The 12,334-nt window shown below is 41.4% G+C and overlaps 1 protein-coding gene across 4 annotated transcripts in view; it reads right to left on the reverse strand.

Moving 5' to 3' along the window:
- The window catches only part of cadps2 (Ca++-dependent secretion activator 2), a 727,075-nt gene that overhangs the window by 90,170 nt on the left and 624,571 nt on the right, over positions 1 to 12,334 (reverse strand). For all 4 annotated transcript variants that reach the window (XM_060839929.1, XM_060839928.1, XM_060839926.1 and 1 more), the window contains one exon: positions 2,673 to 2,820. In XM_060839929.1, the coding sequence (XP_060695912.1) occupies positions 2,673 to 2,820 (148 nt within the window). The remainder of the gene's footprint in view (positions 1 to 2,672; positions 2,821 to 12,334) is intronic.

Here is a 12,334-nt window from a genome sequence, read left to right on the forward strand (position 1 = left end):
GAAGAAGCAAAAGGACAATGATGAACATTTAGCCAAAATTCATGTCAATCTGTAAATCATGAGGGTATGACTTAAGACTGAAAATAAACTAATCTTAAATGATAATGACAAAAGCCAACTAAATGAAAGAACTAGATGAAATACATTTATTCTGATACAATGAAGATAGAAGCAAAAGAAACAGATCATGTTTAAATCTCACACTGGGGAGACAACCAATCACTCCTCCATAATGAACACCCCAAGAACGTTAAAGATAATGGACATAATCTAGTGAGACCAGCAAAGGATGAATGGAGGTGGGATTGGAAGCGAAAAGTCAACATCTGCTCAATTGGCTGCCACATTCCTGTGGTGAGTGATGGAATCAGTCGCTGTCTGACAGTGTACCAATTGTAAAGAAAGCAGAATTGTAGGAATGGTGCGCTAGGATCCTCCCAGCAGTTTCCTGCGGAGTGCTGATCCTGGCAGTTCAGTTGAGCCACTAGGAGCACAGTAGAATTAGATTCACACCTCAATAGATGTTCCCAATAGGATCCCACAGCACAAATTAATCCAGAGGAAGGTGTTCACTCTGCACAAGGGGACTACCCAGCATTAGTTTTGATTTTGATGCTGATCTCGGAGGTCACCCTGATGTTGAGGTACTGACACACTCTCCCTGTTATCTGTGCACCTCTCCTAAAAGGTGCTTTTAGACTTACAAAGCTCTAGGTCCTTTGACTGTGCCTCCAGGAACCTGCCCACCCTTCTTGATTGGACAGGGCTCTGAATTGGAAACTCTCAATTGGCCTTTTGAAAAATATCTCACACGTGGGTGGGACAATCTCAGTCAATCGGGGACAGGGACTAAAATGTCCCCGATGGAAGTAAATTTTCAAAGATGACAATACACCCAATAAAGCGTACTGCTTTTCCAAATTTGAAAAGGAGGCCATAAACTACATTGCTTGGGGAAAGTAAAACATACTCTTTTGTAACTTCCCTGGACTCACACTCCTACTTGAAAGTTATTCACACAACATGGCTGAGAATTGGAAATCACGTATGAGGTGATTAGGACTGAATACAATCCTGTTAAGCTCGATTCCTATCTGCAAGAAAACCAGAAGCTGACCCTAGCCAATCAATCCCTATGTTTTGTTGCAATAATGGAAGAAAGCATTCATTCATACAAATACCGCATTTACTAAATACTGCAAAACATTTTCTAATGTGTTCAGCTCATTAACAACGGTCAAATAGCATTCTAAGTACATTTGAAACCACATTCACTTTGTTGATGGAGATAATACATGAAATAATATATTGTATTTTTTCTAATTTTATTTCATTTCAATTTGTTGCTTGACAATTGTACAACACTTTCAGAAAAAAGGTAAAGACAGAAAAATAGTTAAATTTTTTTCCTTAATTTCATTGTGAGATGGAATGGATAGTTTCAAAGTTCATATTTTCTGAGGTAGATCTTAACTGAAAAGGGACACTGCAAAGGCCTTGCAGTTTCTATGGAAACCAAGAATGGCAACCGAATATCTGGGAAGACTGAGCATGAATAAAAGTCTATAAAAAGGACAATGAGCTATCTGAACTCAGTTAGTGGCCTCATGGTGCAGTACAGAAATCTGAAGAAAGTGAGGTCCAGATACAGAATCTGAAAATAGGAAAGCATACTGTTGCTGCAAATGGTTCAGGTTCTTGAACATAACATCAGAGCCGTCTTATCCACAACATCAGACTCTTATAAATAGAATTGAAAAGGCTCTGCAGATATGGACCATCTTTTGTGAAGACTATGTCTATGGAATGTGGATTGGTTGTGCCTTTTTGTTAGCTGGGGATCAGATTAAATTCTAGAAGAGGAGCAATTAAGTTCTTTGTGAGACAGGCAGAGTTTTGAAGGACATCATGAGAGAGATATAGTGTTGACTGGGCTGCTGAGCTAATTCTTAAGATATGCCTTAGTTGTATTTGTTATCTAATGTTTAATTTTTAATTTATTGTTTATAATTGACAGTAATCTGTCTGTTGATTCATGTTTGAATTACATTGATTTTGAATTAGTGTGTTTCAGAATTTACCCAATATTTGATTTGCATTTGTTTTGTTTGACTTTTGCACATTAAAACTTCTTTTGTTTTAAACCATTGAAACTTGTGGCTTCATTTTTTTCCACTAAGTAACTGGGATTTCAGATTTATTCTGATATGTTACCAATCTCCACCAAGATCATAACGATAGCATATGCAAACATTTTTGATTGTACAACTTCAAATTATCCATGACCTTTCTTTCGCTGTGTACTGAATGATTTCTATTGTGGGATCACACCAAAGCCAGCTTCTTATTTTCAATTCCTATTTAAAGCGGTCTAAATGATAAGGTCCTCATTTCGCATAAAGCAATGAACCCAGACAGGTATTTCTATGGAAAGTTCACTGTCAGGAAACAAATCCACAATGTGAGATGTTGCCCATTCCTATGAGACAACTGTTTGGGGCTTTATGGTGGGAGAGATGGTAACAACTTCAGGTTCACCCAAGTCAATGTTTTAAAATAAAATGACTTTTGAAATATTTGAAAAGTTACTTATATATAAAAAGCAAGCAATCAATACATAAACAGTGGAAAATACAAACAGAAGTGAAATAACGAATAAAATTAACGTCTACCTCTTGTGCACCTTCTAAAATGCACAGTTTTGTCGACTGTTTCTTGGCGTCCACAAGCACATTGATCATGGTACAGACAGAAGAAGGAACACGCAAATCTGTTGACTTGTTCATTTTTTGTAACTTGACTTCAAATGCAACTCTTGTTCTGTTTAACAGAAACAAAAATGTCATCTCTTAGTCATGGCTGCTTCTAGTAAATAGTTGCTGTTAAACTGCTAATAGTCAAAGAATTAGAAATATGCAAGCAAGCAGATGAAAGGGAACCCATTTAAAATCAGCTGTGATAGCACAAATCTCGATTTAAAAAAAACCGATGGGTAAACATTTAATTTTATTCTTTCAACACGTCAGCTACATTCTTTTACACGGTAGCCTTTTGCAGTCCTCCAAAAAGTACCGAGAGTTGTTTCAGGGAAAAACTGAACAAATTACAGGCCTTTTTCAGAGTCACTATGGTCTCACTCACTTTATATCACCCATTTGGATGCAGCTGAGTTAACCAAGTAAAATGGTGTCATGCCATTGCACAATGAGGCTCTAATATGCTAAACTAATTATAAAAATGAAACATCTTTCATGACTGATCATACTCCCAACTATGCTAACACATACTATTCTTGGTAAAATAAATTTCACAGGGTTGAATTCTTCTTGCATGATCAATAAAGAAATCAAAGACTTCAGTTCATGCTTGAATAACTGATTTTAGTCATAGTGAACTTATGAAACATTTTGTCTTTTTAATACTTAAATGTGCGTGCTCCTCTGTGGTATGGTTAAACATCTGTTAGTCATTGAAAGGAAATCCTCCCAAAAGTAAAGATTTTAATAAACATGCCAAACTCAACCCACACTCTACTACAGGCCACTAATGGCATTAGAGAGACTTGGACCAGACAGGGTATTTGGAAGGATAAAATCGACAACCCAGTCTGTTAATTTGCATGCTATTTTGAATTGTGTGTAAGATAGTTACAAGTGAATTCTATTATTGAAATTCATTTAATTTCTGTTAATTCAGTTTTAATTATTTTGTTTTTCTGGTCCCTTTGCAGCTGTCAAAGCTGCTGCCAAACTCAGTTGGCAACAGACAAACATTACTGCTGGCATGCTGAATGGGAGATTGGTTGACACTCTGCCACCTGTTAGTGTCTCAGAAGGATTCCCTCAATTAGAACCAACTGTCTTCAATCAGGTTTCAATGTGGACATTGTCCACAAGCTGCTGTTGCACAACTCCAGTGGCTGCTGAAATAACTCGAGAGAAGCTGGTATCCCATCACCAAGTCATCCTTTATTTACATGTGGAGAGTCCTTGACCCTAATCCAGCTCTTTCAGAGCCAGCTCTCAAGAGTGGACAGAATCTCTGACACTCCTGTTTATATCTGTCAGACATAGATCCCTGATGGGAGCAGGTTCCCAGTCAGGGAACCAATATTCCATGAAGTCCAGGTGGCTGACCTTGCTTCAGTCACTACATCCCTCCCCACTCTGAATCAGAGGATATAGGCCAGTTCTTTTTCATTGGAGCTTCAGCTGGAGCGTTTCAGCACCGGGTCAGGTTCCTCTAACTCTGCCTTTGATACAGGTGGTATGCAAGGAAAAGTAGCCCACCTCTTGCGCCCAGAGCATCTTGGAAGAAATGTATTCTTTTGTACAGGTGGAAACGGCACCCGGGTGGCAACATCTGCCATGTCCATCTCAGATTCCGAAGTATCATCAACGCTTGACAGAGAGGGAGAACTCACGGGTTCTGGAACAGTCAGAAAGGTTGTCGAGGAGCCGGGTACATTTAGTCCCCACACCGTTTGCGAGTTTGCAGTTTTCACGTGCTTGGTTAGCACTGTTGCACCCACCCAAACTTTGTACATCGCATATCCTGACCTTGCACTGACCCATGCAGGGCCTTTCCCATGGTCATTAGACCAAGCTTCATCCTCTGAAGTAAACTGTCTCATTTAACAGAATCTTGTGTCTGGCATTGGTGTTTCTGATGCTATTTCACCCTAGCCCCGCATCCAGGTCCAGAAAGATCAGATTGAACTTAGTGCAGAGTCTTCTCCCCATTTCTGCTGGAGCTATCCCTGCAGTTGCATGAGGGGTAGTCCTACAATCAAACAGGGAACTGGGACAGTTTGGTATCTGGTGAAGTTGTAGGCTCTTTCTTTAAGTCTGTCTTCAAAGTTTAAACTGCTGCTTCTGCCAGCTCCTTGGATGGTGGATGGTACGGAGCTGCCCTTATATGTTGAATACTATTTGACTTTTGAAAATACTCAAATTCCCTGCTGGTAAACGATAGCTCGTTATCTGTGACCAACACATCCGGGAGTCCATGTAGTGCAAAAGACGTGCTCAGTTTCTCTATCATCATCTCAGTGTTTGACAGATATGCTCTATGCAAAGCCAGCTGCTTTGAGTGGGGGCCATCATGACTAAAAACAAAGAGCCCATGAAAGCACCTTCACAGACTGAGTTCAGGGTTTACCTAGCCATTCCCATGAATATGGGGAGCTGCTTGTCCTTGTTTAAACTCTGGACGCTGCCACACCAATGCAGCTACGTCTGCATCCAATCCTGGGCACCAGACATAACGTCTTGCCAACATCATCATTTTGGAAACCCCCTGATGACTCTGGTGGAGTTGAGCTAGGATCTGGCAGCAACATTTGCTCGGAACAATCACCCTTGCTCCTCATAGTAATACATCATTGCTGATGGTGATCTGGTCACTCTGGGACTGATTCTGGTTGTGATAGCTGTTTGGTATCCCCCGTCACCACCGGCTGTTTCCGTTTTGACAGGCCTGAATCTTTCTGTGTCCAAAGTCTGATATTGTCAACTGTGACTGGACGTGTATCCAGAAAATTAAAAACCATTACAGACTCTTCTGATGGTGGTCCTACCACAATCATGGAAATGCTTCCTGGTCAGCAGGCAAGGTAGCATTGGCTCCTAAAGTTTTCTGAAAAACATTTGCATATTTATATAAATGATTTGGATGTGAGCCTAAGAGGTATAGTTAGTAAGTTTGCAGATGATACCAAAATTGGAGGTGTAGAGGACAGCGAGAAAAGTTACCTCCAATTACAACAGGATCTTGATCAGATGGGCCAATAGGCTTGAGGATTGGCAGATGGAGTTTAATTTAAATAAATGCGAACTGCTGCACTTTGGGAAAGCAAATCTTAGCAGGACCTATACACTTTATGGTAAGGTCCTAGGGAGTGCTGCTGAACAAAGTGATCTTGGACTGTAGGTTCATAGCTCCTTGCAAGTAGAATTTCAGGCAGACAGGATACTGAAGAAGGCGTTTGGTATGCTTTCCTTTAATGGACAGAGTATTGATTACAAGAGTTGGGAGGTCATGTTGTGGCTGTACAGGACATCGGTTAGGCCACTTTTGGAATATTGCATGCAATTCTGGCCTCCTTCCTCTCGGAAGGATGTTGTGAAACTTGAAAGGGTTCAGGAAAGATTTACAAGAATGTTGCCAGGATTGGAGAAATTGAGCTATAGGGAGAGGCTGAACAGGCTAGGGCTGTTTTCCCTGGAGTGTCGGAGGCTGAGGGGTGACCTTATAGAGGTTTATAAAATCATGAGGGGCATGGATAGGGTAAATAGACAAGGACTTTTTCTTGGGGTGGAGGAATCCAGAGCTAGAGGGCAGAGGTTTAGGGTGAGAGGGGAAAGATATAAAAGGGAGCTAAGGGGCAACTTTTTCACGCAGAGGGTAGTACGTGTGTGGAACGGACTGACAGAGGAAGTGGTGGAGGCTAGTACAATTGTAACATTTAAAAGGCATCTGGATGGGTATATGAATAGGAAGGGTTTGGAGGGATGTGGGCCGAGTGCTGACAAGTTGGGATATCTGGTCAGCATGGACGAGTTGGATTGAAGGGTCTGTTTCCGTGCTGTACATCTCAAAGAGTATTTGGAGAGTCAGCATGGCTTTGTGCATGGGAAATCATGTCTCACAAACTTGACTGAGGTTTTTGAAGAGGTAACAAAGAGGACTGATGAAGGTAGAGTGGTAGATGTGTTCTACATCAACTTCAATAAGGTATTCGACAAGTTTCCTCATGGGAGACTGACTAGCAAGGTTAGATCTCATGGAATACAGGGACAACTAGCCATTTGGACACAGAACAGGCTGGTAGATAAGAGACAGAGGATGGTGTTAAAGGGTTGCTTTTCAGACTGGAGACCTATGACCAGTGGTGTGCCACAAGGATCGGTGCTGGGCCCACTGCTTTTCGTCATTTATATAAATGATTTGGATTTGAACATACGAATTAGTAAGCCTGCAGATAAAATGAAAATTTGCGATGTGATAGACAGCGAAGAAGGTTACATCAAAATACAACGGGATCTTGATCAGATGAGCTAATGAGCTGAGGAGTGGCAGATGGAGTTATTTGATAAAAATGCGAGGTGCTGTATTTTGGAAAAGCAAATCTGAGCAGGACTTATACACTTTATGATAAGGACCTGGGAAGTGTTGCTGAACAAAGAGACCTTGGAGTGCAGCTTCACAGCTCCTTGAAAGTGGAGGTCGCAGGTAGATAGGATAGTGAAGAAGGCATTTCTTATGCGTACCTTTCTTGGTCAGAGTATTGAGTACAGGAGTTGGGAGGTCATGTTGCGGCTGTACAAGACATTGGTTAGGCCACTGTTGGAATATTGCATGCAATTCTGGTCTCCCTCCTATCGGAAAGAAGTTGTGAAACTTGAAAGGGTTCAAAGAAATTTACAAGAATGTTGCCAGGGTTGGAGGATTTGAGTTGCAGGGAGATGCTGAACAGGGTATGGCTGTTTTCCCTGGTGCGTCAGAGGCTGATGTGTAACCATATAGGGGTTTATAAAATCACGAATGGAAAAGGTACGATCAATAGACTCAGTCTTTTTCCTGGGATGAGGGAGTCCAGAACTAGAAGGCATAGATTTGGGGTGAGATGGGAAAGATATAAAAGGGACCAAAGGGGCAACTTTTTCACACAGATGGGTGGTGCGTGTATGGAATGAGCTGCTGGAGGAAGTGGTGTAGGCTGGTACAATTTCAGCATTTAAAAAACATCTGGATGTGTATATGAATAGGAAGGGTTTAGACGGATAAGGGCCAAGTGCTGGCAAACATGACTAGATTAGTTTAGGATATCTGGTTGGCATGGATGAGTTGGACTGAATGTTTCTGTGTTGTACATCTTTATGACTCTATTTAATTAGGACTTCACTCAGGCAGCCATTTTCTAATCAAAAAATGTTGAACTAGTCTAGACAAATCTTTTTCAACCATTAAGCTTGGGTCCAAGCCCTTGACTACAATCAGCGGTGACTGAATCAGCTGCTGCTCATAAGAAACCGGAACCGAAATTGTACCTATAATCTCCCTGGTGTAGGTTTACAGTCTACTGCGGTCTTATGTGACCTTAAGGGTCAGAATCGAGAGCGAACGTTGTCAAAGACTCATTCTGCCATCATTGAAGTGCCGTGCCAGTATTGACCTCCATCAGAACCAGGTGACCATTTAACAAGATGTTTATTTTGATTGGTTCTGATTTGGATGTTGATAAATAATTTAACTGTTCCAAACCAAGTGTCGGTGGATATTCCAGGATATGCACTCTCCTGGATACCGGTCTATGAGTTCTCTTACTCAATTTAGGACTCTTCTGTTGTCTCCAGTCTGCATACATGCAGCAACTACAGTAGCTTGCAGACCTGGAGCCTGAAGATAATTTTAACTGTTTGGTGAAGGCTTGGCTTTGTCTTGGGTTTTGCTGTGCGCTGACCTAGAGTCCCTCTGTTCAGGATATGTTCTGAGTGAGACTATACAATTGCCTTCACACAAGTGGTGTTCAGCCAAGCGCAGTCAGACTGGTGAGGGTGTCCACATCTATCAGAACACCCTGCAATTCTCATGCTCCACTTGCCACATTTTCCAATGATAAAACCCTGTGGTAGTGCCTGTTTGAAAGCCAGTTAGGCTTTAGCTAGTAGGAGCTTTTGCATGCTTACATCATTAATCCCAAATACTAAACAGTCTCTCAACATCTCATTGAGGGTTAAACCAAAGCCACATATCTCAGCCAGTCATCTTAACGTCATCAAAAACCCCAAGATGCATTCCGCTGGTTCTTGAATTGCTGAGTAAAAGCGACTAGGGGAGGCTTGGGTTCGTAATATTACTGAACTAAATCCATCAACTCTTGAAGGGTTTTAGTGTGTGGTACCTCAGGCAAAGTTAGGCTCTCAACAACAGAAAAAGCTGTGGGTCCACAAGCTGTCAGGAGAATTACTCATTGCTTTTCATCTGCCCGATGCAATTTTGCCTGAAAAAAAAGCACATTCTTTCCACACACTGTCTCCAGTCTTTGATGGCAAGATCGAAGGAATCAAGCATCCCAAATAATGGCAGAATGCCTGAACTGCTTACCACAACTCAAAGACAACTGTTGGAAATGAATTTCTTCTTGTTGCAACTGAGATAATGCCACAGAGGCCAGTATTCCATCACCAAGTCTCCCTTTATGCATATGTAGAAAGGCCTTGACACTGATCCAGCTCCCTCAGAGCCATTTCTCAGTGAACAGGATGTCTGACACTCCTGTTTGTCTCTGTTAGCCAGGGCTTCCAGATTGGACCAGATTAACAGCCCCAGTCAGGGAACTCACATTCTATGAGGTTCGCCTGGCTGACCTCGTGAAAATCACTTCAGCTAATTTCACTTTAGCAACAGAAACATTCAAACTGTGCAATCGTCAGATTCCCCACATCTGATTTTACGATGGATGGAAGGTCATGAATGAAGCAGCTGAAGATGGTTGGGCCCAGGATTATCCTGATGAAGTGCTGAAGTGATGTTCTGGAGCCGAGAAGACTGACAGCCAATAATCACAACTCTTTTCCTTTATGTGGATACGGTTCCAACCAGTAGGGTTGCAGCACCCAAAGTGATACAAAGCACTGTACACGTTCATCTTCCTCTGACTTGAACTATACTGGTTGAGCTGAGTTGTTCAATATTTGATTGACTATTTCTGGGACACGTTGACCTTTAAGACATGAAGAATCCTAATTCTCTCAATTGCATCCTGATGTATTTAGTTCAGTAAGTCACAATACAGGCATTCATGCAGCCTGACTGGGTTGCCACTTTTGTGAAAAAGTGGTAAAAAGTGATGAGAAATATCTCCCTTTTATGAATCCATAATATTTGCTTTTCACTATTGCACAGAGTTTACTTTCAGAAAACAATTCTATAATTCCTATGAAATGGAATTAAGATTATTAGGTCTATAAATGTGTATGAGTAAAAAGTGAGGTCTGCAGATGCTGGAGATCAGAGCTGAAAATGTGTTGCTGGTTAAAGCGCAGCAGGTCAGGCAGCATCCAAGGAACAGGAAATTCGATGTTTCAGGCACAAGCCCTTCATAAGGAGCCTTTTCCTCATTCCTGATGAAGGGCTTGTGCCCGAAACGTCGAATTTCCTGTTCCTTGGATGCTGCCTGACCTGCTGCGCTTTAACCAGCAACACATTTTCAGCTATAAATGTGTATATCCATTTTGGTCCTATTTTTATGGATATGGGTAACACAAATTAACCTGTCTTAAGTACACCATTGGCCAGCCATAAAATCCCTACAGGCAGGAGCAGGCATTTGATCTATTGAATCCATACTGACCCTCCAAATAGGATTCCACCCCCGCCCCCCCTCAATAAACACTGCATATTCCATGGTAAACCCACCTAGCCTGGACATCCCTGGACACTATAGCCAATCCACTTGTGAGGACACCAAGGCACCCAGAGGAAACACATGCAGACATGGGGAGACACATGCAAACTCCACACAGTCGCCTGAGGATGCAATTGAACCTGGATCCCTGGTGCTGTGAGGCAGCAGTGCTAACTACTGAGCTACTGCGCTGCCCCATCCAGTGTCCAGTCACTGTCTCTCAAACTGCACATACGTGGCCAGAAGTCTCTTCACTCTCGCAGCTCTCTCAAATGAATACCAACTACCTCTGGGTCTTAAGCCTTCTCAGTCTGCCTATTGCTTCAATAACGTCTGTGTCGAAGTCAGTGATTTTGCTTAGGTTAATTCTTTTGCAACACAGCTCATGACGCTTCATGGCAGAGGTAGTCATTCAGAATTTTTATTCATTTTGGTTCATCCTCAGTATCAAATGCACTTATATTTTAACATTTTGATGGATTCTCTTGCAAATGTACACATTATGGAGTAGCAGCAGATGTGGAACATTTAGTCCCTCAAGTCTGTTCTGCTAGTCAATAAGATTGTTCCTGATCTGTTTGTGTCCTCAGTTGTACTACACTGCTAAACCCTTTTTGTGTCTCTTGTTAGTCATAAATCAAACTAAACTCACGTTAAAATATTTAGTGACCCAGTGAGTGAACTTCTCTGAATGCTTTTCATACTATTCTATTCTTTTTCAAGTAAGGAGACTAAGATTACTCAATGTGCTCCAGATATCATCTCAACAATGATCCGTACAACTGCAGCAAAACTTCCTGTTTTTTTATCCCATTTTCCTCTTGATAGACAACTTTCCATTTACCTTCCTAATTTTTGCTCTGCCTGCGCAACAGCTCCTGTGATGTACTACCAAGACACCTCTCACTGCGATGGTAGTGAAAATAGATTTTTTTTTAGGCCCCATTTTATCCTTCATTCTATGTTCCTTTTTTACCCTCGTGGACCAGGTAACCAACCTGTCGATTTTCTGGTCTGTAAGGCTCTCAACTACTCACTGGATTAACTTGAAGAGCTATCAGGGAAGTTCAGTGTGCCAGCATAACAGAAACAAATACCTTTCATACACACGTAATCCAGCCCCAGAAACCCAAAGCTTTTATTAACTTGTCACTCTCTCTCAACAGCTGTGATTATTATTCTTTAAATAGGTTTATGGAACTGCAACTGAAAGGATTATATTCCCTGGAGACAGCATTTTTCCTTTGTTGTCACATCCGAGGGGGGAAAATAGCTTCAACTTGCTTCATAAAACACAGCTTGGTTTACTCGAATATGCTTCTTCATCAAGTTTATTTCTCTTATAAACTGTAGCTTTGCAAGGATTTGTATTACAATATCAATACCTCCCAGGCCATATAAACTTGGATGATCCTAATGCAATGTTTGATCTGTGTCAAATTAAGCAAAATGGGGGTAGTAGTAAGACACCATGATTGATCTCTGAGACCACAAATTCTTAACAGAGAATGGGAAATGTACTGAACCACAAGTCTTGCAACCCGCCCCCCCCCCCCCCACCCTTGAAATGTGCATTCACAGATAGGCTCTAAACTGTGAATTAAAAGCACAGCACTGTGAATATTGGAGATCGAACTTAAAACAGCTAGTACTGGTTTAACTCAGCAAGTCTGCCAGCATCTGTGGAGAAGGAAACAGAGTTATCATTTTGCGGCTGATATGACTTTTTATTGAAACTTCAGTTTGTGGATAGTGTAAGGTTCAGCTGTAATGCAATGTCCCTATTTCCAACACTGAAGGAAATATCCCTCTAATATTTACAGACCAAAGTGCAGAATAAAATTTCCACTTACTATCAAAGGACATACATGCTATTATTATAATTTTTGAAACAAACACTTTCATCAAACTTTTTGAGGTGAC

Source organism: Hemiscyllium ocellatum, chromosome 19 (genome assembly GCF_020745735.1).
Source record: "Hemiscyllium ocellatum isolate sHemOce1 chromosome 19, sHemOce1.pat.X.cur, whole genome shotgun sequence".
Lineage (NCBI taxonomy): Eukaryota > Metazoa > Chordata > Chondrichthyes > Orectolobiformes > Hemiscylliidae > Hemiscyllium > Hemiscyllium ocellatum.